The following is a 27498-nucleotide window of genomic DNA, read 5'->3' as shown; positions in this document are numbered from 1 at the left end:
TGTATATGATGCACACACTAAACCAAGTAGCTAATTTCTGAATGTGATGCTAATTGTTGACGACATCCGTACTATTTGATCTTTTGTGTCTATGTGAATATAGTTTGCAACAGGTTGAGGTCAAGAACACGTTATGGGTTGAATGGGGAGGCTTTGTCACTCTACCCACACACCTTCCAGGGGTCAGCAGCAAACTGGGCTTCCCACTGTGAAGGACATAGTTTGTTTGTGAATAACATTGTCTTATAACAGAACAGACCTTACTGGAAAAGAGCTCAAAAAAGGAAATGAAACCAAAAGTACAGATTATCACATCAAAACTCCACATTAGGTTATAAACTCTGCCATATTGCATTCCATTTAGTCATATAAAAATATGCTATTTGTCTTCATTTTGTGGTATAAACTACAAATGAGTGAGTGCTGGTTGTTGGTTAACTTACTAAAAGTCACTCTCCTGTTCATTTAAATATTTGGTCATCATACTTAAAATTTCAGCAGGATCAAATATGACATTTATGTAATGCTACAATGTGTTGAGGATGAGAGATGAGACTTGTACTGTCCAATTTATGAGCATGCACATAATGTTTTATAAACAGTACTCAGCATCTTCTAAAAGGGAAAGTTCTGGTCCCGAATGCTAACTGGGCAACAGAGCAAATACACAAAGTACAAACAGCTATGATGTGAAACATCTCATTGCCATCTCACTGTATATAAAATATTATATTTCAAGTTCAAGTTCAAGTTAAAGTTAAAGGAATAAAGGATAAAAAATACAAACTATACAAACTACAAACTATTTCACTCAATGCTATGCTGTACTGGGAGTATAGTCGGAAATAAAGGGGTGTCAGGGACTTTGCTGTCAAAACCCTTCAGTTGTCACTATGTTTATGATGCAACCTCTCATACCTTACTGGTTAAATATAAACTTCTCAAGTTTCTAATCTAGTGCAATGACCTATAAAACTACTCAACCCATGTTGATGTTTTTCTAGTAGCCTGTATGTTTACGTTCTTCTTACTGTGGAACTGTAGTGTTTTTGCCCTGGCTTTAAGAAAGGATAGGACCAATTCAGTAAAGTGATGCAACACTGGGCAACATCTGTCTTTCTCCAGAAGCAGCGTCTCTACTCAGATGATCTGCTATTTGGACAATAGAAAGAGAAGAATGAATGTCATCAAATAATTAAAGTAACATTGCATTGCTCATTGTGATGACTAATGCAGACAATCAGTTATCTCTAGCATGCACAATGAGCTGAATGGCATTCATTTAAGGATACTGACTTGAAATTTCAAGCAGTGACACTAGTTTCATAGCAGAGTGATATGTTTTATGAATCTAAACATCTAACAACAATTTTCTAAATATTTTATAATTATTATACACTTTTATTAGCTTAATTAAGAGATCATAAATAGGAATATAATAGGAATATGGATACTTTTAACAATTTAATTTGTCACATGACAAAAACAGCAAAACAGCTACTAAATAGAAGTTGTGAAGATTTTAGGAAAAAATACATTTTTTGTCAACAACCATGAAACAATTCTGTCCATATACACTGAACAAAATTATAAACGCAACACTTTTGTTTTTGCCCCCATTTTTCATGAGCTGAACTCAAAGATCTAAGACTTTTTCTATGTACACAAAAGGCCTATTTCTCTCAAATATTGTTCACAAATCTGTCTAAATCTGTGTTAGTGAGCACTTTTCCTTTGCCGAGATAATGCATCCACCTCACAGGTGTGGCATATCAAGATGCTGATTAGACAGCATGATTATTGCACAGGTGTGCCTTAGGCTGGCCACAATAAAAGGCCACTCTAAAATGTGCAGTTTTACTGTATTGGGGGGGGGTCCAGGGGGGTCCGAAAACCAGTCAGTATCTGGCATGACCACCATTTTCCTCACGCAGTGCAACATCTCCTTCACATAGAGTTGATCAGGTTGTCCACTCCTCTTCAATGGCTGTGCGAAGTTGCTGGATACTCAATGGGAGACTTGTCCGGTGAGCATGCTGGCCATGCAAGAACTGGGATGTTTTCAGCTTCCAGGAATTGTGTACAGATCCTTGCAACATGGGGCCGTGCATTATCATGCTGCAACATGAGGTGATGGTCGTGGATGAATGGCACCACAATGGGCCTCGGGTGGCTGGTCTCAGACGATCTTGAAGGTGAAGATGTGGAGGTCCTGGGCTGGTGTGGCTGCACGTGGTCTGCGGTTGTGAGGCCGGTTGCAATAATCATGCTGTCTAATCAGCATCTTGATATGCCACATCTGTGAGGTGGATGGATTATCTCAGCAAAGGAAAAGTGCTCACTAACACAGATTTAGACAGATTTGTGAACAATATTTGAGAGAAATAGGCCTTTTGTGTACATAGAAAAAGTCTTAGATCTTTGCTGCTGCTATAATGATGAAAGTGTCTATTATAATCAATTATACTTTAATAACTGCTTATTACTAAGTCAATGGAAATAGCAAGATCTCTGCAATTACTATGAGAGTAAGGCATGCTTCAAGACATGTTAAGCGTTTAACACAATAGGAAGTCGTATCTTAGAAAGGCAGGATTAATCAAACATTCCTGGCCGCCTCCTCAGAGGCAGATAACATCTATCCATCTCTGCATGCATTAATAACTCCTGAGAAGAACTCCTTCTGTATGAAAGATAAAATCACTTACAAATACGCCAAACAAACAAACAAGCTCACTGGACATAACATATTAGTGTGTTCAATGCTCAATATCCTAACATATTCTATATATGCTGATATTTATAGTTCATCTTTGTGATTATAATGACAGATCAAATTTGATCCAAAGTTGATGGCATTATTATTTGTAGGAATCTGTGCATAAAATGTGGTTGTAACACATACACATTTGATGTAAACAGCAAATATTTCCAAAACAGCTTGTGGCTTTACTAAGCAGCAACACCGTGTTAACAAGTATTCACAAGTTTATTTGGTTTCTCACCCACAAAGAATGGCCTACAACATGTTTTTCAAATTCAAATCTCACATACAACTGAAAAAAAAAAAAATAGAATTAAGTAACTTAAAAAAAAGATTTTAAAGAAGGAAGAATTTTGAAGAATGTTCCAACTGTTTTTGTCCATACAATGAAAGACAATGGGGTTTTAACACAACACTGGACACCACTGACATTCATTGTATTGAAAAAACAAAAACACTGACAGCTTTATAAAAACACCTTTTCTGCTCCACAGAAGAAACAATGTCATACAGGTTTGGAGTTTGGAACGACATGAGGATGAGTAAGTGATGACAGAATTAAAATTTTCAATTGAACTATCCCTTTAATACTATCATGTATCCTCTTCCCATGATGCTCAGCTGAGCTTCTGTCCAAACATTATCTCTGCTGTGTGTTTTCAGAGATTGACTTCGATGCCCTTCTCTGGAGGGACCATGGGAATGTGGAGTCAGCTGACTCTAGTTCAACGAGGGCTGAGTTTCCATTGATTACATTTTGGCCCCGAGCCCATTAAACACTGCAAACGGTGAGAATGAGCATGTCACATCCGTGTAAGCACTGGAACCACTCACACTTCCTCAGAGTAATGAAACCTGGGTTTGACAGTGAAGAGTAAGACTGTCTACCACACAACAGTCACCGACTAAAAGAGCAGAGCATCACAAAACACAAAAATGATCAACAATTTCTCTCTGATTGAAGGAAGTATGAGGAAAAAGAAAAAATGTGCAGGTACCTGTCTAGCAGAGAGGGGATTTTTTTTTTTATGTAAAAAAAACAAAAAAAAAACACTTCCTTCTTCCAGGACAAACAATGATTGCAAATAAAGGTATTTGATGGTGTTTTGTAAACCCTACACTATTTTTGGACTTCCAGATTGCAGCTAGACAAAGAAATTATTTTTTTTGCGGCTGATATGGAGAGCAAGTGTTTGGTGGAACGAGGAAGACCTCAATAAAACCATTTGATATTGCGCACATTGATGCTGTGCTTGTTTGTCTTCCTCTTTCTGAATGCTTTTCGAACTGATTTTAGACACATGCTTATGGTAAATTGTAAGGTTAAGCACCGCTCTTCCCAGAATCAAAGCCACAGAGTGTTTGCTGCATCAGAGCTGGGATAATATACAAGTTTAAATCGAGTGGACGAGGAGCATTTTGATGCTGCTCTAGCTTGCGTTAGTGTCCTAAATGGTTTGATTTTTAAAGACAATTCCTGTCTGACACTTAAAATACAGCCCGGCTCCAGCTGTGGCTCATATACTTAGCTCAGCTCAAGGCGACGTGTCATAGCACATCATTTATTTGATTCCAGAGTCAAACCCTCAAGCTCCAAAATGATGGGCTGTTAGTCATGTGGGAGGGCGATCACCACAGTGGTGGCATGTTTTTTAGTGTTTGCTTTTGCATAGCATTCTCTGTTCTTGTTTAAAGGGAACAGATGACCATCCTGAGACCACAGAAAAGCAGTACAGAACCGCCAATAGGTTGTATACCTCTTGAAAGAACACGCTAAATGTCACATTGGTCAATATGCGTGCTGCATACACAATACACAAGCCAAAGATGGATCTGTACTATACAGTGGCCTTTGTGGATCTATACTATACAGTGAGATTTTAAGTAAATGCATTTTAATAATTGCTGCTACAGCTCTTTCTAAAGAAAAAGTCTCTAAAATGAAAAGAAAATATTTTTTTAAATATATGTTCATTTACGACAAAGTTTGCTATTCTAAAGGGATCGTATAATTAATTTTTTATGATTTATTTTTCCCCTGAGGTCTATTTATAAATGTTAAGTCATAATTAATTTTTTCATGACCATATTCCATCCTCCCTGACCCTTCGAGTTAAAAATACTGTTTTTCTGCTACTATAACCATAACACTCTGTAAATGCTCATTTTTGCATGTGAAATAAGAAACTACACAGTTCTGTGCTCACAAAACTCACTGTACTGCGGTTTTGCTGTGATGACTGATATACCTGCTTCATAGTTCAAACACAGCCTCTTTGCAGAGTCTGAATTACATTGTGACAATCCACTCTGCCAAAATCTTCACTTATCAGTTATATCTAACATTTCTTATTCTCCTAACTGGGCTGCCAGTTTCTGATCACCCAAATGTTGTTTGATTACTCCACCCCAGCCTAAAGTAATAACTAAAATCTATTTTAAATCTATTACATCTGTTTCCTAGATGCTACACAAATTGTACACTCAGCATTAACAGCACAGACAACACAGTGAACTCTGTTAATTGATTATTTTTTTGCCAGTAAGCATAAAATCGCTATATAATCAGAGCTGCCTTCACACAAAAAAACATACACGCTCCTTTAAATGCCACCAGAAATAAAGAGGTAATTATTCACTGGTTTCATCATGTTCAATGAGACAGTGTAATAGTCTGGCTTGTTTTCCTCTCAATCCCAACACAACCACAAAGAATCTTTACTTAAAGAAATATATGTGTGTACACCCAAATACCATTACTCAGTAAAATTGCATCAATTACATGTAATTCTGTACTACATAAATTAAAGCATAATGTGTTCCAGCGTAATGCTGATCACACCCATGCACTTTAACATTCATCTATTAGCCAACAAGAAGTTAAAATGTTACTACATATGGCCTAATACTGTATATGTCTCAGCCCATGAAAGCTGCATTATGGTCTGGCCCACTGGCTCCACTTTATGCCTTTCAGTTTATTTAGAATGAGCAATCAGGAGCACTGGCAAAAGAAAATCAGATTGCTCAGAAAAACGTCTCGGTTACGTATGTAACCCTCGTTCCCTGAAGGACGGAACGGAGTCGTCACGTTGGATGACCGACGAATTGGGATCTCGCTTAAAGAGACCAATCCACTTCGAGTGTAACTAAACGAGCCAATGCATGCGATTATTGCATCCAGCTGCCACTGATCACAGCATGAGTATAAGTAGGCAGCAGGTGCAGCGCATATTCAGGTTTTCGCTGAGGAGCCCGGCCACTCAGCGGTGGTACAGCAGCCGTGGCGACGGGACGTGACGTCTCCGTTCCCTCCTTCAGGGAACGAGGGTTACATACGTAACTGAGACGTTCCCTTTCAGTCGGTCACTCCGAGTCACGTCGGGTGACCGACGAATTAGGATCCCTACCAAAGGGCCACGGATACTGCCCCTTCCAGTGTCCTGTGGAAGCCTCCTGTGCCCCTACTTTTTGCCGCAGGTCAGGGCTTACCACAAGAAGACCAGTTACTGTTGCTATGGCACTACCCACTCAGTAAGACTGGATAAAACTGGGAAAACGTACCCATTCCACTTGAAAACAGGAACGCTGCAGAACCCCATCCCTCCCAAAGGAGGTTCAGAAGCACTTACACATATGAACAATCGTTTAGGTGCATATGGAAAATTAGAGGTGATTGTAGCCTCTTGGACACTGGCAGGTAGTCTGCTGGGGAAACACGGGCTCTGACATTTTCTGTGTCACCTAATGCCTACACTCTGAGTACACCACATAAAAAAACTAAAACTATTAACCTAAAACTATCCACTTTGTTGAAATAAATCTGAAATAAGGTCAAATTAAATGAAATAAAAAAGATAAATTTAATAAAAAAATCACTTTGCTGAATTAAATTAAATTGCAAAAAAATTATAAAACTGAAACTGTTAAAAATGACAAAAGTACATAACAAATACTAAACATTTAACTGAAATTTAAATGAAATCAGAAAATAAAGATACATAGACAAAGAAAGATAACAAAAATTTTTGATGAATACTCTAATAATATATGAGTAATATTAAAATATTTCAGTAGCAGTGTAGCCAAATTATGTCTTGTCAATGTGCCAAAATGGGAAGTTGTTTCAGAGGTGGAGAAAGTTCTGATAAAAGAAAAAAAAGACAAAGGTCTTGGTAAAAATGTGTATGAATAAAACATGTACGATAGGAGCAGAAGCGTGCATTAGGTAAGAAGTAAGAAAAAAATAGTATTTCATGTTGACTTTAATAATCTGTTGTTTCATTTTTATTAAAAATAAAAAAGAAACTACACCAAGTCGCTCCCATTTCTCTTTTCTAACTGTCTACAGACACAAACGTTTTTTAAACTCACAAACCCCCCCCTTGTCTGCTGCTTTCTCACACATAGTTCTGCTATGCTGCTTATGGGTTTTGGCTGTGATTGTAGTTGGACTTAGAAATATATCCCTTGACTATGGTTTATTTGTTTACGTTGTTCCTCTTCAACACAGGCATGCATCCATTAGCGGCGTCCCTTCAGACTTACAGAGATACAGTATCTTCTCTTTGATTGGCATTTGCTGCACAGATGATAATAATTAATAACTGCTTTGTTATTCTATGGAGTGCTTCTTATACGTAACTTGTTTATCTAAGTTTGTGTGCTTACGTTTACAGGAACACTGATATTGTGAAAAAGGCCTGTAAGCCAAATATTTTGTAAAATGTCAAAGATTAACTTCATTTACATGCATGAATGTTGACCAAGTTTTAAAGTTGTCAGGAAAATGGTTTAGTAACAAATCTAGTGATAACCTATCGTATTTAGTGCAATTTCATCTGGAATGAGTCACTTTAAAGATCCCCTGAAACGATTCAACAAACAGTTTCCCTTCCAGTGTTGAAATGTTTCCAATTAAAACAAGACATTATGGTACAATTTTTTTTTTAATAGCCAAAAGTCTTTAGCTAACATCATAGCAAAGCAAAAGCATGATTTGCTACTTGCTACTGGCAAAATTTTTGTATACGCCCCTGTGTACAAAATAAGTAATTCATATTTTTGGTCCATTTTCCCGGAAGACAATATTTAGGATTTAATTGCTAATAGTTTATTATGTCAACTTTCAGAAGTACACTCACAAAAATAGTTTGAGGTCTATAAGATTTTTTATTTATTTTATTTTTTAAGAAAATAATACTTTTATTTAGCAAGAATGCATTGAATTCATCAAAAAGTGACAGTGAAGACATTAATAATGTTACAAAAGAAATCTACTTCAAATATTTTTTTTGCTGTTCTTTCTTTCTGTTCATCAAAAGAATCCTGAAAAAATTTATCATGTGTTCTACAAAAATACCAAGCAGCACAACTGTTTTTGACATTGATAATAAACATCGATATCACCAAATCAAAATTCTAGAAAAATTATTTCTGAAGTATCATGTGACAATGAAATCTGGAGTAATTGCTGCTAAAATTCAGCTTTGCCATCACATGAATAAATTACATTTCAATATATATTGAAATAAAAAACATTAATTTGAAATTGTAATGATATTTCACAATATTACTGTTTTTACTGTATTCTTGATTAAATAGAGGCAGTTTTAGTGAGTATAAGAGTCTAATTGCTCATTGCTTTTAAATGTTAGTAAAGATGACCTCAAAAACATAGACTAGAAGCTGCAAAACTCATTTTTAATGGGCACGTTCCCAAACTCATTTCATTATGTAAGTCTGTTTATCATCCTGTCAAGGGCTAAGAAACAATGTGGCCAACAGTGCAAATGGAAGCCGGACAAAAAAAACAAACGTTAAACTTAATCAAGCATAGGTTACATAAACATTGCATTAATGTTATAATTTCATTTTAATACGCAGTGTCAATGTGTAGCAGGTATACATGACCCCTCAATGGCCTTGTAAAATATTCCAAAAAAGGTGACACGTCAATTTTCCACTGGCTGCACACGTTAGCGTAACTCTCCCAGCCCAGGCACTGATTGGCTCACCTCTGTTTCACTCGGCAGTGCTGCCTCTGACCTCATTGTTACAGTGGAGGATAAATGAGTGATGACAAGCCTGATTGAAGGGGCTTAGTCCACACTGTTTAATCTTTATCTTCTGCTGGCCACTGAAAGGACGTTAACATGGGTCAAATCTAGGGAACCAAATTCAAACCATTTTCTTGCATTACACTGTCACGAGAAAGGAATATTTGAATGGTGATACAGAAACAAAGTGACACTAACTTGGAAAATGGACATACCGTTGAAATCATACACAGATAAGAGTTCAAACACACAGCTCAGCCAGCAGCAGTTGGCGTCTACTCTGTCTCGCTATGATTGACTTCTGACGAATGATGATGCAAGTTATACTGTTATATAGTTTGTTGGCTGAACCTACATTCGCTCAATTTCACAATTTTGGACCGCAATAGTCATAACAAGATGTCAGGGTCTAACCAAAACAATAACAACAACAAAATGTGTCTTTGTTTTGACTTTATCAGAAGTCTCAAACTTTGAGCAAGAAAGGATCTGAAATAGCACTGACTCACAATTGCAATCAGATCAACTGCATTATTTAGCCGGCTCAGACTTGACAACAGCTGTAATCTTAAACATGGACAAATCACAACTAACACTCCAGCTAAGAGATAAGCATGGAATTACCAAGCCATCTCAAAATCACAACCTCCACGCCTGAATTAACCACCCTTAAACACAGATATCGTGATAGCATTGTTGTGCAGATTACACTCTAAACACGACCAACTTGAGAGCCCAGTTTAGTCAGAGCAGTAACAATTCAGGGGAAACTTGGAGTTCTCTGCAAATCTGTTTAAAAAGTAAAACAGTGACCACCTACTTTTCAGCAGTCTTGGTTTCCGGAAGTATTTTTCCCATTCATTTCTCCATTGGGATTTCAACAAATTCCTCAATAAAGACTTCTAAGCTTTGAACCAAACCAACCAGCTCCAAGACGAGTCACAACATCAGTTTTGATTCAATGCAAAAAATAAATAAATACATCACACAAAAGTTCAAAAGTTTTAGATCTGTAAGATTTTTTCATGTTTTTGTAAGAAGGCTCTTGTGCAAATTATTCCTGTCATGGCAAAGATGAATTTTCAGCAGCCATTACTCCAGTCTCATGATTGTTTAGAAATCATTCTTATATTCTGATTTGGTGCTGAAATAACATTTATTATTATTAACAATGTTGAAAACTGTTGTTTTTCAGGATTCTTTGATGAATAGAAAGTTGTAACATTACACACTACCGTAAAAAAAAGGTTCAAAAGTAACTTTTATTCAGCAAGGATGTATTAAATTGATCAAAAGTGACAGTACAGTAAAGACATTTATGATGTTACAAAAGCTTTGTGTGTGTGTGTGTGTATATATATATATATATATATATATATATATATATGAAGAGTTCATTTGCAAAAACCGATAAAAATAACAAATTGTGCATTGCAATTAATCTCTATCAAACTGCAGTTGCATTATTTTGATTAGGTTAAAAAATAACTGAAATATCTCTCTCTCTCTCTATATATATATAAATATATATATATATATATATATATATATGATTGGCTGCCTGAAATTTGGAGACTGACTCAATTACATAATTTTCAATACTTCGTGGGAGAGGACAGTCTTTTGGCATGTTGCCTGTTCATTTCCCTGGTAGCAGAAACTACTCTAAAGAAGAGGATTCGAAGAGCTGGCTGATTCAGGACTTACAGAAGCATATATCATTGCTTAAAAACCTCAGAACTCATTGTAGGTCTGTCCTGACGGGTCTACTTTTATTCAAATAAATTTCTTTATGGAGAAAATAAATTCGATTTATCCTTCCGGAACCTGAATCTATTCCAGGCCGATCCCGGGAAAAGTGCTGAGTCCTGGCTCTTTTTCTCAGCTCCTCTGTGCTCTCTCCGTTTACTAATAAGCATGCTGCTTCCCTGTTGACTCTCTTCAGAAGTGAGCGTAATGAGGGCATGAACTCAAGGACCCGTTTTGAAAAAGTGCTGATCTCTCATTCTGGGACGCCTTTGGAGCTGCTTCCAGCACGCAGGCTGTCTTTATTAAGATGCACGAGACGTCCCTGTGTCTCCAGCAACATTCTGGAACGCTGACACGTTCTGAGCACAGGCCCAGGCGGTGGAGCCCGTGGGTGGGTCCGTAAACATGCTGGTATCATGCCGGACCTCAAGGGTGAGATCTGGTTCCACGGGCTCACTTTGAACAGAGAAATCAAGGCGGGAATGGAGGAAACCGGAGGGATAAGAAAAGAGCACGGGTTTAAATACTCTATTTGGGTACATTTGGGTACCTATCGGATTTCGAATACTTTTTCATCTCATTATTGAAATTCTACATGCTCTCACCTGTTTATCTTTTATCTTTAACACACCCTACTATTGCATCACAGCAATAAACAGGAAACAAGAGTTTGAACTAAGCCTTTTAGTTGAGGTTCACAAGCTCAAATATCCACACAAAAGCGTTTTCATGTAAAAGGGACACCAAATGTGCCAGAATCAACAGTTTTGCGATACTAACTGTGAATTCTGAGGCTCAAAGCACTTTATTATCCAAAACCACAACCTATATCCTGAACTCAAACCATGCACGTTCATGTCATTTACACAGTTCTGTGAGTCAATGAATTCTCATTATGTAAATAGCATACAGAGCTTGTCTCTACTATGTTATGCTACACACAAACAAAGCATCATATGACTTTGGAAAATATGTCACCCACTCAGTGTTTTATCATGGGAGAAATTATGCGATACTCCTCAAAATGCCATCTCCCTCCTCCCCCTATCCTATTTTCCTTCCGCTATCTTCCTGCCCTCCCTATATGTCTTATCTCACAAAAACAAAATTCACAAAGAGTCTTTAAGAGGCATGGCCTCATAGACATCTAACCACAACAACTGCAGGCCTGTTCCTGACAGCATTTACCAGCACAATGCTGCCATTAAACCATCAAAGTGTGCAAAAGAGTCTCACCACATTTAATAAAGTCACACGTGCCAAGGAGTAGTTCATTCTGTCATCATTTACTCACCGTCATGTTGTTATGGTATTGTTTACCAGAATGTGGATGCTGTTTTTCCCATACCATGCAAATAAATCTGGGGCTGTCAAAAATTGCCAAACCTGAATATGCACGTGCTTGAGATTTTAAAGCCACAGCAGAAGGGGAAATTTTCTGCAAATAAAAATATAAATTTCAGTACAGTTCCTCACTATTTTACAAAGAAGAATATAGAGTTAAGGCCCATTCACGCTAACTATATTATTATGACATTTTAATAATCGCTTATAGGGAAGTTCACAACAAAACTATAACAATAACAACACAGAGGAACAATATTGTTGGAATCACTCTCCAGCTGATTTCCAGTTAATGAACAATAAAATGAGAGTCCACTTGACTTTAAAGAGTGTGAGGATTTAAAGAGGCAGGCAACAAATAATAAATCCAATGTTATAGTCTGTTGATGTGGATAGTTATCCTTATAATGATAATTTTTGGTGTAAACGGGCCTTAGTTCTACGAGAATACGGACGTTCACACCACAGCTACTGTATGAAGACAACAACACAGAGGAACAATATCGCTGAAATCACTTTCAGAACATTTTTTTCACCTGATGAACAATATAAACATTGACAGCCAATCAGAATCCACCTAACATGAAAGAGCTTGAGTGTTTACAGCGGCAGATGACATTGTACAGTCAATGTCATTTTTTGGAACTTGACAGTCCCATTCACTTGCATTATTTGGAAAAACATAGTACATCCTATCACCTCCTTTTGTGTTCCACAGAGAAATGAAAAATCCTACTGGAATGACATAAGGACAAAAAAATTAAGATATAACTTTCATTTTGGGTGATCTATCCCAGTAAAACAAGCATTACAGCACACTTATGATGGAATTTCATCCATCAGTGATATTCAATTATAAGTGATATTTCTCATTCATGGATCCACTGAATCAATTTAAACTAATATTAGGATTAGGGTTAGACAGACTGGAATAGTGAAGTGACATATTCAGTCTAAAATAGTACAGAGGCAGTCATGCAAATACCAAGAACTGGTAAGATAATCGAGCTTTGAGTTAAACTAAAACCCGACCAAATAGTCTACTTCACTAACTCAAGTCTGCACAGCACAGGAAGTGGAATTATGAAGTGAAAACCTTTGTCTGTTGTGGTACAGAGGTTTTTTAATGTTCAAACACCCTCTTTCCACAGTGTCCAAGAACTGTGGTCTATTGCTGCTACACTTAACAAGTCAATCTAATAGCTACTTGATATAGATGATCATTAGTGTCGGATTGTTGTAGTTGTTATTATTAGTATTATTAACATTAGACATGTTCAGTCTAGGATTTCATGAACTGATGAATATTCTTTCAAAAAACTTTTCCAGAAAGAAACATCAGTTTGCGCAAAAGCTGTGTTCCTCCCATAGAGAAGACTCTTATCTCAGTTTAGTCATAAAATATTAGGGCTCTGCATTCCTATGCATACAAAAAGCTTAAACCACAGGAATCCAAAGAATTCTGGAAGAACAATTGTTAGAGTCTCTTGCGAGCGTCTCTAATAAATGCGTGTTTATTTTTGCATTCAGAAATCGTATACTAATACTGAGGAAGAATGCGAAACACACAGAGATGGAGAAATCAATGAACGAGCGCACTGAAAAGTCAACTTTCCCTGGAAACTCAATTTCCTCCTGTTGCAACCCTCTGGAGAGCGATCCCCCAGTTTCCCACGATCCGTTATCCCAAATATCCAGGATTGGAAAACATCCCAAAGGTTTAAAGTTGTTTACAGCGGACTATGTGTGAATACGAGACATGACACCATGCAAACAGACTCCGAGCGATAAACTTCATATTATCATTCCACTTACCTTTGTGCTTATCCATTCTTCATACGCGAAGGAGACTTTCCCGACAGTCTGCTGTCTTTATATGAAGCAGATCAGTCCAGACTGGTCTGTGTCAGGTTTTCTTGGACAGTCCCGATTCCCCAGGCTGATTCTGATGTGATGTGGTGTTATCCTCTCCTCTTCTACAGATGTTTCAGATGCGCCTCTCTCTGTTGCGCGACTGCCGCGCCTCCTCGGTGCACGTCATTGCTTAACACAGCTTTCATTTGCACTGTCGTGAATATGATTTGAAAGAGTATATATTGCTACTTAAACACAATGTAATAGCCTATTTATTTGTAAGTTTAAACACTCAGTATATCTGAATAGATTTCAATGAGCATACAATACTTTCAAAGTATATGCAGGAATCTGAAACACATTTCACACACAAATATCTTTTTTTCTTATGAACTGGTTTTGGTAGTAAATTACTATTGTTGTACTGTATATATGTGCCCCAAAATACAATCATCCTTGTCAGGCAGCCCCCATCCTAAAATTTAAAATGCAGCTCTATATTTTCATAAAATATATAAAGATCCAGTACAGTGAAAGATTAAAATGATAAATATATGTCAAATTAATTATCTATAAAAAATTACATTATTTATTTCTCTAAATTAGATTTTGATTTGTTATCATTTATAGTTTTTTATTTAAATATTTTATGCTGTTTTTCTTTTAACTTTTCCATCTTACTGATCCCCGGGCCCCAGTTTGAAAGCCCTTGCAATACATTAAGGGGATATTAGATAGGCCTATTTGTAATTTTGTCTTTAAGCCTAAAGCATTGTGTAATTATTCCGCTTCACTAACTATCCAAGATTAGATTAGGCTATTCATTGAATTAAATGAATTATATACATTGGACAATTATGATAAAACAACCCAATTGTTTAGGGCATGCAATGCATAAAGAACATAATATAATCTGGATTACTATTGCAAAATAGTGCAAAGTAACTGGAAAAGTAAAAGCAATTTTAATATCACAGCTGCTGATTTTTCGCCCTATAAATTAACAGGAGCCAGCAACAGCTTGGATACTGATGTTCTTCAAAATGTCTTCTTTTATGCTCAACAGAAAAAAAGAAAATCATGTTTGGTGCAACTTGAGGGTGAGTAAATGATGAAATAATTTGGGTGAACTATCCCTTTAAATTCAGTACACCTGTCTGTGAGGGTGAACAGGTTTAGGGGGACAGGTTAGTCTGGACGATTAAGGGTCCACCACAACAGCTGCATAAACCTGACAGGAATATTTACAGCCCAACCAAACCTGTTTGCTGTAGATAAGGACAATTACTTCAGGAAAATCATTAAATCTTTGTGTCAATAGGTCAGCGAGTGTGAGAACCCTTTCCTTACTGTCAACTGGGTGAATGGGAGTCACATGCTCTGAGAAGCTGACCCTTCCACCAAACCCCAAGAGGTTGCAAGAACTTTCCATCTCTACACTTCCCTGTTAAGTCCTTTTCTAGGGGATTAGATGTGTATAAATCACAATTTGTTATATGCTGTGTTTGTTGCTGGATCATGTCACACTGAAGAGTAATGGATGCTGAGTAATGGATGCTGAAAATTCAGCTTTGTATAACTTACATTTTAAAATCTATTAAAATAGAAATCTGTTATTAAATTGCATATTAAATGATCTTCATAAAATTAATGTTTAAAGAGATCTAAACAATATATATGTATATGTGTATATAAATGTATGTATATATATATATATATATATATATATATTATAGACATATTTGTCATAAATAATTTTTTTCCCCCCTAAATACCTTTCCCTGCAATTTCCGCTGGTGGCACTAAAATTACACATCAAAGCAGCAGTCACTGTTTTGAATCTTGAACTATAATGCAGCTTTAATTTTTCATGACATGAATTTGTCATTGCCATTCATAGAAAACCCCACCATGTTGTGCATTAAGGCACTATTTTTAAATATCAAGGCCGGATGATTTTTGAGCGACAGTGGTTAATCATGTCTGAGCGACCTGAGTCAGTATGCCCTATACTGCCTTAGTTAATCTACCAAGTTTCCAGTCAGTATTCAGACTCAGCTGATCCTGTGGCTTTAGAGGTGGATGTGTGAATGAAAAACTGTCTGCGAGACGTCTGTGGGAAGGGGGCCTGACGGAGGGTGGTCTGCTTCCCAAAGGTTTGTTTGTAGAGGGAAAAAAATGAGGGGAGTCATATTGTTCAAACTCATGGAGCATAAAAGGAACAATGGGAATACGCTTTTGAACAGACTTCAAGATTCAAGTTCAAAGGCTAACAGGTATCACACTTAAGAAGAATCTGGAATGCCGCTCAGATGTTTGAAAGGGTTGCATTGTGGGAACATTGTTTGGATGCTGTGTATCAGCTCTGGATGGTGTGGGTTCAGACATTGGCAGATCCTCCTGGCTGCTACTGGTTGAAGCACAAAGAACATTCCACAGCTGTGAGTCAGAGAGCAGGGGTCACTGATTCAGTCCCATCCCAGCTTTTGATTCAAGGACTTTTCCTATGTTACACACATAGACATACACTCACAAAACACCATTACAGTCTTTGTACACAAAGAGGTGCTCAGGATGTGCCAAGTACATCAGTCGGAGCAACGGGGCAATAAGATGCTATCCATCACTGAGCACAATAACTGACTGCCAGGTGGATAAAAGGATAGAAGATGGAATACCTGGTCTGAAAGTTTCATATCCATGTTCTTCTGAAGTTCTGCCCTACTGTGCTGTCTTGCTGACTGTTGACAGTAACCCACCTTGGCAAGTCGGTGTAGCTTTTGACTCAGTCAGGGAAAGCAAAGCACCTGATCAAACTCGGTTCTGAGCTCCCATGGATCCTCGAGAGGAGAGCGTTATGTCATGAAATAATATTATTCTACCACTCCCACACTGAGCGATCAGGTTTGGTCTAGTTTATACACGAAAAAACAGGTTTTTGGTGTGAGAATGATTTGTTGAGAACATTCAGGGTGGCACATATTGAGGCAAAGCCCCTCATTACCACCACATTTTCGTCAGATTGGGCTCAGGAAAAACTAACAGGGCTTCTGGGGTCTGAAAATCAAGACCAGTGTATATCTGCCCTAAATGTGGATAAGGATGAGGACAAACCACAAACCAGGCATGAGTTGTCAGAACCAAAAGTCTGCACAGAAAGACATATGAAATTGTGAAAGTAATGAATAGATGTACTAAAAAGCAAATCAAACCATGCATGGTAATGAACTCCACAGGATGGGGACCTTGCATGTATGTGTATCTTTTGGTACTAGTGTGTCCGTGTCACAGTCTATTGAACATAAAAAAGCGCCTTTTTTGTTCAAAATGTGCAAGAGGGTGACAGTCGTACAGATGACCAGAAACACCAATAAACACCATTCTACAATTCAGAGCTGGACTAAACAGGCAAACCTCCCATTTGTAACGGCCCTCTTTTTGCAGAGGGACTTGTATTTCCCCAATTCAATATGCTTATATTATTATTATTATAAATAAGGTATCACAGGTTCCCCAATTCCCCAATTCAATATGCTTATATTATTATTATTCCCCAATTCAATATGCTTATATTATTATTATTATAAATAAGCATATTGAATTGGGGAAATAATAATAGTAATTGTTATATTTATATTTTTAGAAATATATTATTATTATTATAAATATTTTTATTGTATTATTAATTATTAATTTATGTGGAGGAAATTTCATTTTTATTATTATTATCTTTATTTGCTCTACCAAAGAGTGTTTTTTGTCTTTCTTGATGCTTGATTAACATGCTTGAGTTTTTGATGAGCTGAGAGATAAAAGGAAATCTATTTGATGTATGCGCAAGACAAGTGTGAAATGTTATTTCGGACCTAGCTTCTTTGAGGATAATTTGCATTAAATGCTAAGGTATGCATCTAGGGGACATAGTTAGATATCTAAATGGACACACTTGTTGAACATGCGGTTTGATTGGATGAGATAGAAGCTTGATTAGGGTATAAATGCTCAACGTATCTCTCTTGGTCACACTACTGTTGACCTTTTCTTGCAAGAAAATTAATCTTCAAAAGACTTTTTGTCTCATGCCTTTATTGAAATAAAAAAATTGGCATGACAATTTATAAAATTAAACAAATCAATAAATATACTGTAAATATGTAAAAACTGTAAATATGTACTGTAAAAACTAGTGTTTAAAACAATTATTACAACCCGAATTCCGGAAATGTTGGGATGTTTTTTAAATTTGAATAAATGAAAATTAATAGACTTTCAAATCACATGAGCCAATAATTTATTCACAATAGAACATATATAACATAACAAATGATTAAACTGAGAAATTTTACAATTTTATGCACAAAATGAGCTCATTTCAAATTTGATGCCTGCTACAGGTCTCAAAATATATCTCCTTTTCTTTTCAAAACAGTTTGAAGACGTCTGGGCATCGAGGTTATGAGTTTCTGGAGTTTTGGTGTTGGAATTTGGTCCCATTCTTGCCTATTATAGGTTTCCAGCTGCTGAAGAGTTTGTGGTCGTCTTTGACGTACTTTTCATTTAATGATGCGCCAAATGTTCTCTATAGTTGAAAGATCTTGACTGAGGGCAGGCCAATGCAGCACCCGGACTCTTCTACTACGAAGTCATGCTGTTGTTATAGCTGTAGTATATCGTTTTGCATTGTCCTGCTGAAATAGACGTCATCTGGAGGGGAGCATATGTTGCTCTAAAACTTTTTTATACCTTTCAGCATTATTAGTGCCTTCCAAAACATGCAAGCTGCTCCTACGTTATGCACTTATGCACCCCCATACCATCAGAGATGCTGGCTTTTAAATGCTGATAACACGCTGGAAGGTCTTCCTCCCATTTTGCTCGTAGGACACGGCGTCCATGATTTCCAACAAGAATGTTAAATTTAGACTCATCTGACCACTGTTTTTGAAAACTGTTTTTGAAACAGCACATTTTAAATGAGCCTTGGCCCACAGGACACGATGGCGCTGTTCACATATGGCTTCCTTTTTGCATGATAGAGCTTTAGTTGGCATCTGCAGATGGCACAGCAGATTGTGTTTACCGACAGTGGTTTCTGGAAGTATTCCTGGGCCCATTTAGTAATGTCAATGACAGTGATGCATGATGAGTGACATAGTGTCATCTGAGGGCCCGAAGACCACAGGCATCCAACAAAAGTTTTCGGCCTTGTCCCTTACGCACAGATAATTCTACAGTTTCTCTAAATCTTTTGATGATGTTAACTTAATTAGTTGCTAGATGTTCTCCCAGCTGAATCTTTTAAAAATGTCTTGCTTTTTCAGCCCTTTGTTGCCCCCATGCCAACTTTTTTGAGACCTGTAGCAGGCATCACATTTGAAATGAGCTCATTCAGTGGATAAAGGTGTAAAATTTCTCAATTTTAAACGTTTGTTATGTTCTCTATGTTCTATTGTGAATAAAATACTGGCTCATGTGATTTGAAAGTCTTTTAGTTTTCATTTTATTCCAATTTAAAAAAACGTCCCATTTCCGGAATTCGGGTTGTAAAATGTTTTATTTTATTATTTACAGTACAAAAAATAAACAAATCAATATATTACTATTGCAATACTATCATACTGTAAAAATGAGTACTTAATAATATTAATGATAATAATAATTATTATTATTATTCAAAATATTTAATTTGATTAATAAATTACAGACATTAAACAAATTAATACAAATGATAGAAATAAAGAGCGGCAATAAAACTACTGTACTGTAAAATTCATTTTAAACAAATATTGTTAAAAAAAACATAACATTTTGTTATTTAAATGGTAAAAATCAAACAATTGTGTAAAAAAAAAGAATTTGTATTTAATAATAGTGTTTTTGCTAATAATACATGCAATGATGGGTTATAAAAAAACAAACATTATTGAGTCACATCCCTGACTCGTTTCTTTAATGCATATCTTCTTGTACTGATGAGTCTGTCACAGTCTGTCAAATACGAATAAATGTGTCTTTCTGTTCCTACTGTGCAAGAGGATGACAGTGGTATGGGTGACCAGAAACACCAATAAACACTCATTCTCTTGCTCAAATACCTCTACAATTCAGAGTGGAACCATTGTAGAGTAACACAGTGCCAAGGCTTGTTTTGAATTCGACTGACTCTGGAGCCTGGGAGAAGAGTGTTTTGGGAAAGAGGTCATACCACCGGGTACATTTATCAGGCAGAGAACATGAAGGAAAGCACCCAGGGATTTCCAAGTGACTCAACAGGCAGACCTCCCACTTGTAACGGCCCTCTTATGGCACTGGGGCTTGTATTTCATGTAAAGTGCACCACACAGTAATAACTACGTCAAACAATATGATCTGAAGCAGAGTTTTATTACTCAGCAGAGCTTATACACCATTTTCATCAAATCTTTTCCCTCAAAAAAGACAGAAAAAGGTGAGGTACACAGTAGGGGTATCAAAACCAACTCTTCATTCTGTTTTAAAGTGACATACAGGTCTGTTTCTAGTAATCACACTCGTTATAGTCATATGTTTTGTGATACTATAAAAGCACAATGCTGTAATATGTCCTAGTTCTCTGTCATTAACCCTGCTAGTAACACAGGAAACTGCTGGGAATAATAGCCAACGGCGGCCCATAATACATCTGCAAGCCGAGACAGTGTCTATGGGAACAGCATTATTCGGCAGCAATATAAATGAACGACAGAGATATGGCCCTGATATCGAGTCTACACCTGGCACAAATGCTATGGCTACAGCTCCGACAATCCCAAGTCAACACAGTGGCAGTATTGAAACACCTCTGATGCTGATGAAACACGGGGCAACTTTTTTTGAGCAATGTTGCTTGGGCATGTTCCCATTGAGAATGGGTAACATATTTCTATCTGTATAGTTTAGATCGGTCATGGGCCCTGTGTCTCACCTGGTTGCCCGTTGACGGCAACATTTCTCAAAAAGTTGCCTTGTGTATCATCAGCCTGAGGCAGTCATTTCAAAGGCTTTTCTTGCTTTATTCTAAATAAAACACTGTTTAATATTGCGGAAAAAAACGGAAGTCACAATAAATGGATTGTCTGATTCAGAGGAAGCTGTTTCAGAGTGGGCCAATGTTTGTTATCGTCCCACATCTGACCTCTAGTGGCGACATTTAATAATCATTTTTAAAAATAATTGAAGTTTAATTTTCAAAATTATAATAATAATAATCACCACCGCTTCTTCTGGCTATCAGACTAGTGGATTTTGGATAAAGAACTTATCTATTTCAGGTGCTGTTTTGGGCTTTGGTTATGGTGAACATGTTTGCTACTTTACAAGTAGGATGGTTTTTTGGGAGGGGTTTGTGACGAGGCAGCAGAGTGCTGGTGGGACAGGACGCCAATTTCAGTTTCTAATGCCTTCCAGAAGCTCTGCTCAGCAGGTGGAGGATCTTCAGTAGCTCTCACTTCCCGCTTTTAACGCACTTCAAAGGTCTCGTTAGGTCCGCAGTAGCAGGGGGGCTCCAGGGATCCCTACACCTCCACCACCTAACGGCCTTTTTAGAGGGAGATCCCTGCTGACAGCCCCCGGGTCCCCATCTAAAAAATTACAGTCCTGTTTTACAAGAGGGCCAGGAGGGAGGAGGATAAATCTCTCTGGTTCTGGAGGCAGGTTTAATGAGCGCAGGCACACCATCAGCTCCTCTCTCTCATGCGTTCGGATCTAGGGGTCACCGCATTTTGTTCCTATTCAAACACTCACTCATTTAAAAGATAAAGATATCTAGATTTGGGAAAATAAAAAATGGTCTTTTTAAAGCAAAATAAACTCTTTTTTGTGCATGTAATTGGATGCAAAAAAAAAAAAAAGGACTATCGCTCTAATACATCATATGAGTGGCTGATAAATTAAAACATGCACAATCAGCTAGTTAGAAGAGCTTGGCTTTCTTCTTCATGTTGTTGCGCTTCCAAAGAGGAAGTCTGTCAAACTCATGGATCTCCATCCCAAAAATATCAAAGAATGTCTCAGGAGCCAAGTGACGCTGTACATAAATAAGGAGAGAGAAGAATTATTAATTAGTCATCAGGCATGTGATCGGGTAAGAGCAAAAATGCAAAAAGAGCAAAAATGAATTTTCTCTACCATTTGATATGACTATACAACAACAATTATTATTATTTTATTAAATGCAAATGTTCACTGTACAATAGTATATTGAAGTAATATATTTATAAGTTTATTTTTATCATTTAAATAATAATTTAAATAAAAATATTATTTAATAAGTGTAAAAACTAATAATATTATTATTAAATTATATATTTACTGTACAGTAGTATTATTGCAACAGTAATATACTGTTAATTATTTAATTTTTGTCATTTAAATAATAATACTTTATTATTAATAATAAATGTTATATAAACAATACTTTTTTATTATTTAATAAGTATGTGAGTTTTTAATAATACTATTTGTCTTTTTATTATTATATTTTACAGAACAATAAATGCATTTTGAATGTATTTTAAAATGCAGTAATTTTCTTTCCTCAAATTTACGTAATTCACAGGGGTCATACTTTTCAGGTTGCAAAATACTGAAAATAAATGCACATCCCAATTTCCCTTCAGTGACACCAAAAGCAAAGGAAGTCCATTTTAAAATTCTTAACGGAGTATATATATATATATATATATATATATATATATATATATATATATATATATATATAATAAAAAATCTCTTCATTGAGTCTATCAGGTGCTACAAGTGCTATTTACCTCCAGTCTCGTCCTGTCCACATCCTTCGGGAGCTTAGTACGCCCTCTGTTGGTGACAGTGAGCATTTCATATGGGTACACCTTTACAAAAGGAGGGATTGTGTTATGGAGAATGCTATGCGAGGCATTTGCCAAACACAATGAATTGCTGAAAGCAAATGAACGAGGGAATAATGCACGATCATTACATTCTAACACAGCACACAAACACCAACTCTTGCCAAAATACAACACAACAGCACACGGTGCAAGTGAGAGAGTGAGTATGCAGGAGGAGGTCAGAGCATGCAGAGGAGCAAACAGTAGGTGAGCCTTGAGTGTGAGAGAGTGTGAGCATGAACTGTATTTCCAAAGCAGAAAGTCTGTTTCCAAATATAGGGAAAAAGTGCTGGATAGAAGTAATACAATGCTTTAAGTGCAAAATTCATAATAAACTGGGGGAGTGGTTTTTCATGGAGAAGAACAAATCCTGGTTCCTGTACCATATTAATTTATATGGGGGAAAATAAATAAAATTCTCAAAAAACACTAACCGTTTCTGTGTTTTTGGCACAAGTAACAGCAACAGACATCACAATGAATATTTTGAATAAGTAAATGAATAGCAAATGCAGAATTTAATGTCAGAAAATGTCTCACAGCCACTGAAATGCAGCTGAAAACAATATAAATTAGCTTAAGCTTGTTTTATGGTCTTCGATGGTCTCTCACCTCTGTGGGCTGGTTTTATTGAGGTTTTTAACTGGCTGACCTGATAAACCAGCAGAAACCCACAAACCAGTTGTTACTAGTTTTCCTTATGTATTTGCCATTTCTTATAACTATTAATGTTGAAAACAGTTGTGCTGCTTAATATTTTTGTGGAAACTGGGATATGTTTTTTCAATGTTCACAAAAGAACAGTGCTTATTTTAAATAGAAATCTTATAAAATAATTTTAAAGTCTTTACCATGGCCTTTTAATCAATTTAATGGTCACTGAATAATTCATAATTAATAAAAAATAGTTGTGTAATTCATATTTAAGTATTAGATCAGCTAAAATCTAATGACCAATATTTTTGAGTTCTCTCAACTTATTTTTGTAGGAGATTCTCAACTTTTTGTTGTATAAACTTAAAACAACAAGTTGAGAAAACTAAAAAATCTGCTGAAGCTGGTTGCCTTAAAATTTTAAGTTGGCTCAACTTTTTTTTTACAGTGTAGTCTCCTTCTTGCTTCTGATATTCAATTGGCTAGAAAATGTATCTATATATCTCTAATGAATCTATCACTATTTATTTTCCCCACTGAAATGAAAGGGTAACTATGGTCACAGAGATTTGTTTTCCCCTGCAGCTGGCCTGGGAGTTTTTGCCAACTGTATCTACAGGAAGAAATTATAGTGCTGTTAATGCTAGCACAAACAGTTAACAGTCTACAATCATGCCAGTTATTGTTTCTTACATTGCTGGGAAAGCTTATTAAGTTATAATCTATTTAATCTAGCCATTAACTATTACCCAGGGCCGACGCATGAATTTAAATTCGGCCCTAGAGAATCAGGCTTCTGGGTATCTAAAGCAACCACTTTCACAAAATATTACCATATGTAACCATGAAGCCTCTTTAACGAGAACCAGGAGTCCAAAATGAAACTATGCACTGCTAGAACAGAGTATGCCATGTGATGACATCATTTCATAGCACTGGAAGATATACAAGTTATGCTAGTCTTGTTCTTCCCACTGACCATCGCCTGTAAAGATGAACCAAAATTACAGTCCTGACTGAATAATCTTGGGTTTGGGAGGGGGGTGATTATTTATTGAACACAGAGGAGTATTTAGAGATGGAAGAGAGAAGAGAAACATCATTTTTGAAAATCTGGGATACTTGCTTTATATTCCAACATATTAGGCATAGACATTCCCCTGTCCATTCTTGTAATGGAATCTTGGGCATCTTGGGTGGGCTATAGAACAGAACACATACACGTGATGCAAATGATAAGAAAAGAAAGCAGAAACTGTTTTCAAGAATTCAGAACCTTGGGAAATAGTCTGGATCTAATTCCTAACAGCTATTGCTCTGTATCAAGTTCTCGGAAGGGAAGTGGATCCAGCCACTATCCATGTGATGTGTTCTCAGGGGTGGGGGGGTTTTCAGCATATCAAACCCTTGACTGTGCTCTTGTCTTTCCCCATGGCTCAAACTCAGACACAAGCATAGCAATGAGGGCATGAGTGCCATTCCGGTTACATGTAGCATGATTTGATTTCCATATGTGCATGAGCGCTGATGCACATGCTCAGTAAATACTGCGAGTCAGTCACATACCTTGAAATCTGTGTAAATCAGAAAGAGACAAATTCCCAAATGTTATTATATTATTAAATAGCTTTTTTCGGTTATTAGATGTATTTTCAGTATTAGACGTATTGCAATTTACCTCTTTGTCCTCCACACACATCCCCATAACTGTTATACTGAGAGAGTTCTGTAGACTGGGGCTGGAAGCATAGACAAAATAAAAACTCATTAAAGATGCACTTTAGTTTAGTTATACTGGCCTAATTTATTCCACATGCTCAAGAAGTCTCTTATGCTCAACAAGACTGCATTTATTTGATCATGTATACAGTAAAAATGGTAATATTGTAAAATACTATTACAATTTCAAATAATTAGTTTTTATTTGAATATATTTTTAAATAAACGTAACTGCTCAATTATTATTGATGCTTACATATTAATAATGGTTCTTATTATCATCAATGTTGAAAACATATTTTGCTGCTTAATCTTAACGTGATAAACGTGATATGTTTTTCAGCATTCTTTGATGAATAGAAAGTTCAATGAACAGCATTTATTTGAAACAGATTTTTCTGGCATATTATTCACGTCTTTACCATCGCTTTTGATTTGTTTTTTAATTTATTGCATCTTTGTTGAATAATAGTATTAATTTGCTTCTTTTTCTTTTTTAAATTGTACATACCCCAAACTTCTAAATATTAGTGTATCATTTTTTATTTTTATAAATAAATAAAAATAAGGGGTGAAAACTGTTTTCAACATTGATAATAATAAGAAATGTTTCTTGAATACCAAATCAGCATATTAGATTTCTGAAGGATCACGTGACACTGAAGACTGGAGTAATGATTGCTGAAAATTCAGCTTTGCATCACAGGAATAAATAACATTTTAATACAGTTTGGCATGCATTTATTAAATATTAGTAAATAACAGGTGAATGGCTGAGACTTACTCGATGCAGGCCATTCCGTCCATATCCAGGCAGAGATGATGTTTTAACAGTTTGGGAGTCTACAGCAGAGGGCAGCATAATTTTGTGTACTAATGCCAGAATACAGCTATATTTGTTGTGGTTGCTTTGAAAGTATGTGGCATTATACCTGTGGTACAGTTAGCATATTGGGAGTCAAAGCGCTGGGTGGCCACACTTCGTATGTATCTCTCTCTGTTCATCTCCTTTTCCATCTCCTCCTTCAGAATGAGCTTCCCAAGTCCAGACTGAATCTGCAGTTAAACACAAGCATGTGAGTACTATAAGTACAAACACATAGAGGTGAATTCATTCTACTTTAGCATGCTTATTAGCCTGCATTTATTAGCCTTAGTCACTAAACACCCCCAGTCACTATTCAAATATGCAAATTAGGTGCGTTTGTATAATTATTTGAGTGATTTTGGTAAAAAAAACTATGCAGAAAGGGTGTGTAAATAACTGCACTGCAGCCCAATTTGGCACATATATGCATTTAAATGGCTGATTTGACAAAATAAAGAATGAAAAAAAGACACAAGCAATGTATTAGCTTTAATACACGTGTGACCTTGCTGAGATGTTCTTCCTGAAGCTGTCTTCGTTTCAGTTGCTCTTCCTCTTCTTCGTCCCGTGACCGACTCCTCCCGTCTGAGCCTGCCCGTCCATGACCAAAAAAGATTTTCAAATAAAATAAGAAAGAAATAGGAAAAAAAAATATTGAGATGATTGCAACATTGTCATGTCATTGTACCCCTTGGTGACCTGCAACGGAACCTCAGAGTTCAGTTGTACACTTGGACAACAATCGAACAAAAGTGACAATGAGTTAAATAATATAAAAACAAATCATAAAAGTAAAAACATGATCAGATTAAGTGGTGAAATGATTTTTGATTGAAAATGTATTTGATTTATTAAGAGGGGCGGACTTAGTGATTTGGGGCCCTAGACAAATTTCAGGTACGGGGCCCCAGCACAATAACTATATGCTCTTTTACGCCTAACCCTTATTTTACTCGCTAGCTCTCTCTCATTATAGCTATAACTATTATTCATTATATCTATTACCCCTTCACAACTTAAGTAGCCTAAATAATTATTCAACCTAATGCTATTCTAAAGCCATATTAAGCTACCTTATTTTTTTCGCATCACAAAAGAAGACATTATATACAAAAATGCTTGCACTTGTCCATTTAATGAATTGTAAACTTTTTCACTCTTTTTACAAAAAGGATTCAAATGTAATAAAAATTATCCCATGCAACTCGTTCCGTATTTCAAGTGTTCTTAAGGCATACGGTAGATAGGTTTGCCGAGAAACAAATTGAAAATGTAATTATTAAGTGAAAATCTCCAGTATTGCATTTGTGCATTTATACGCGTTTTTAGTTTATAGTTCATTTGCATTTATAGTTCGCAATGGCGCGCCTAGGAAAAGCACACAAGAGAGTCATTTTGAAACATCAAGACAAATACAATTATGACTTGAAACACAATAATTTCTTTACTGAGGTGAATATATCTGTTCTGAGAGTCAAAACAGCTTAGAATGCGCGCAAAGAGCGCTCAGGCTATAATCACTAAAAGCTGTCACTCACTTCAGTTCATCGCGATCTCACGACGTTCGGTTAATAAGCTCTCTGCACAATGTCACTCTCTTAT

General features: G+C 36.4%; 2 protein-coding genes across 32 annotated transcripts in view; both read right to left on the bottom strand.

The window, feature by feature from the left end:
• Positions 1–13911, bottom strand: part of LOC306857805 (actin filament-associated protein 1-like 2) — a 38759-nt gene extending 24848 nt beyond the window's left edge. For 2 of the 3 annotated variants that reach the window (XM_079397971.1, XM_079397972.1), the window contains exon 1: positions 13732–13911. In XM_079397971.1, coding sequence (XP_079254097.1) covers positions 13732–13747 — 16 coding nt within the window. In that variant the 5' untranslated portion in view covers positions 13748–13911. The remainder of the gene's footprint in view (positions 1–13731) is intronic. The other variant, XM_079397970.1, reaches the window with a different exon arrangement.
• A 6222-nt stretch (positions 13912–20133) lies between these two features.
• Positions 20134–27498, bottom strand: part of LOC306857932 (actin-binding LIM protein 1-like) — a 73592-nt gene continuing 66227 nt past the window's right edge. For 24 of the 29 annotated variants that reach the window (XR_013783160.1, XR_013783161.1, XR_013783162.1 and 21 more), the window contains 7 exons: positions 26402–26487; positions 25961–26084; positions 25813–25871; positions 24988–25048; positions 24436–24510; positions 22557–22637; positions 20135–21814 (listed from right to left, as the gene is read on the bottom strand). Coding sequence is in view for 1 of the 29 variants with exons in the window: in XM_079398214.1 (XP_079254340.1) it covers positions 21724–21814; positions 22557–22602; positions 24988–25048; positions 25813–25871; positions 25961–26084; positions 26402–26487 (467 nt within the window). In the remaining 28 variants the exon portion in view is untranslated. Of the gene's footprint in view, positions 21815–22556; positions 22638–24435; positions 24511–24987; positions 25049–25812; positions 25872–25960; positions 26085–26401; positions 26488–27498 lie in introns of all 29 variants that reach the window. The other 5 variants (XR_013783155.1, XR_013783156.1, XR_013783159.1 and 2 more) reach the window with 3 other exon arrangements.

This window comes from Barbus barbus (assembly GCF_936440315.1).
Source record: "Barbus barbus genome assembly, chromosome: 38".
Classification (NCBI taxonomy): domain Eukaryota; kingdom Metazoa; phylum Chordata; class Actinopteri; order Cypriniformes; family Cyprinidae; genus Barbus; species Barbus barbus.
Note: the sequence above shows the minus strand (reverse complement) of the source record. Positions and strands in the feature narration are given on the sequence as shown.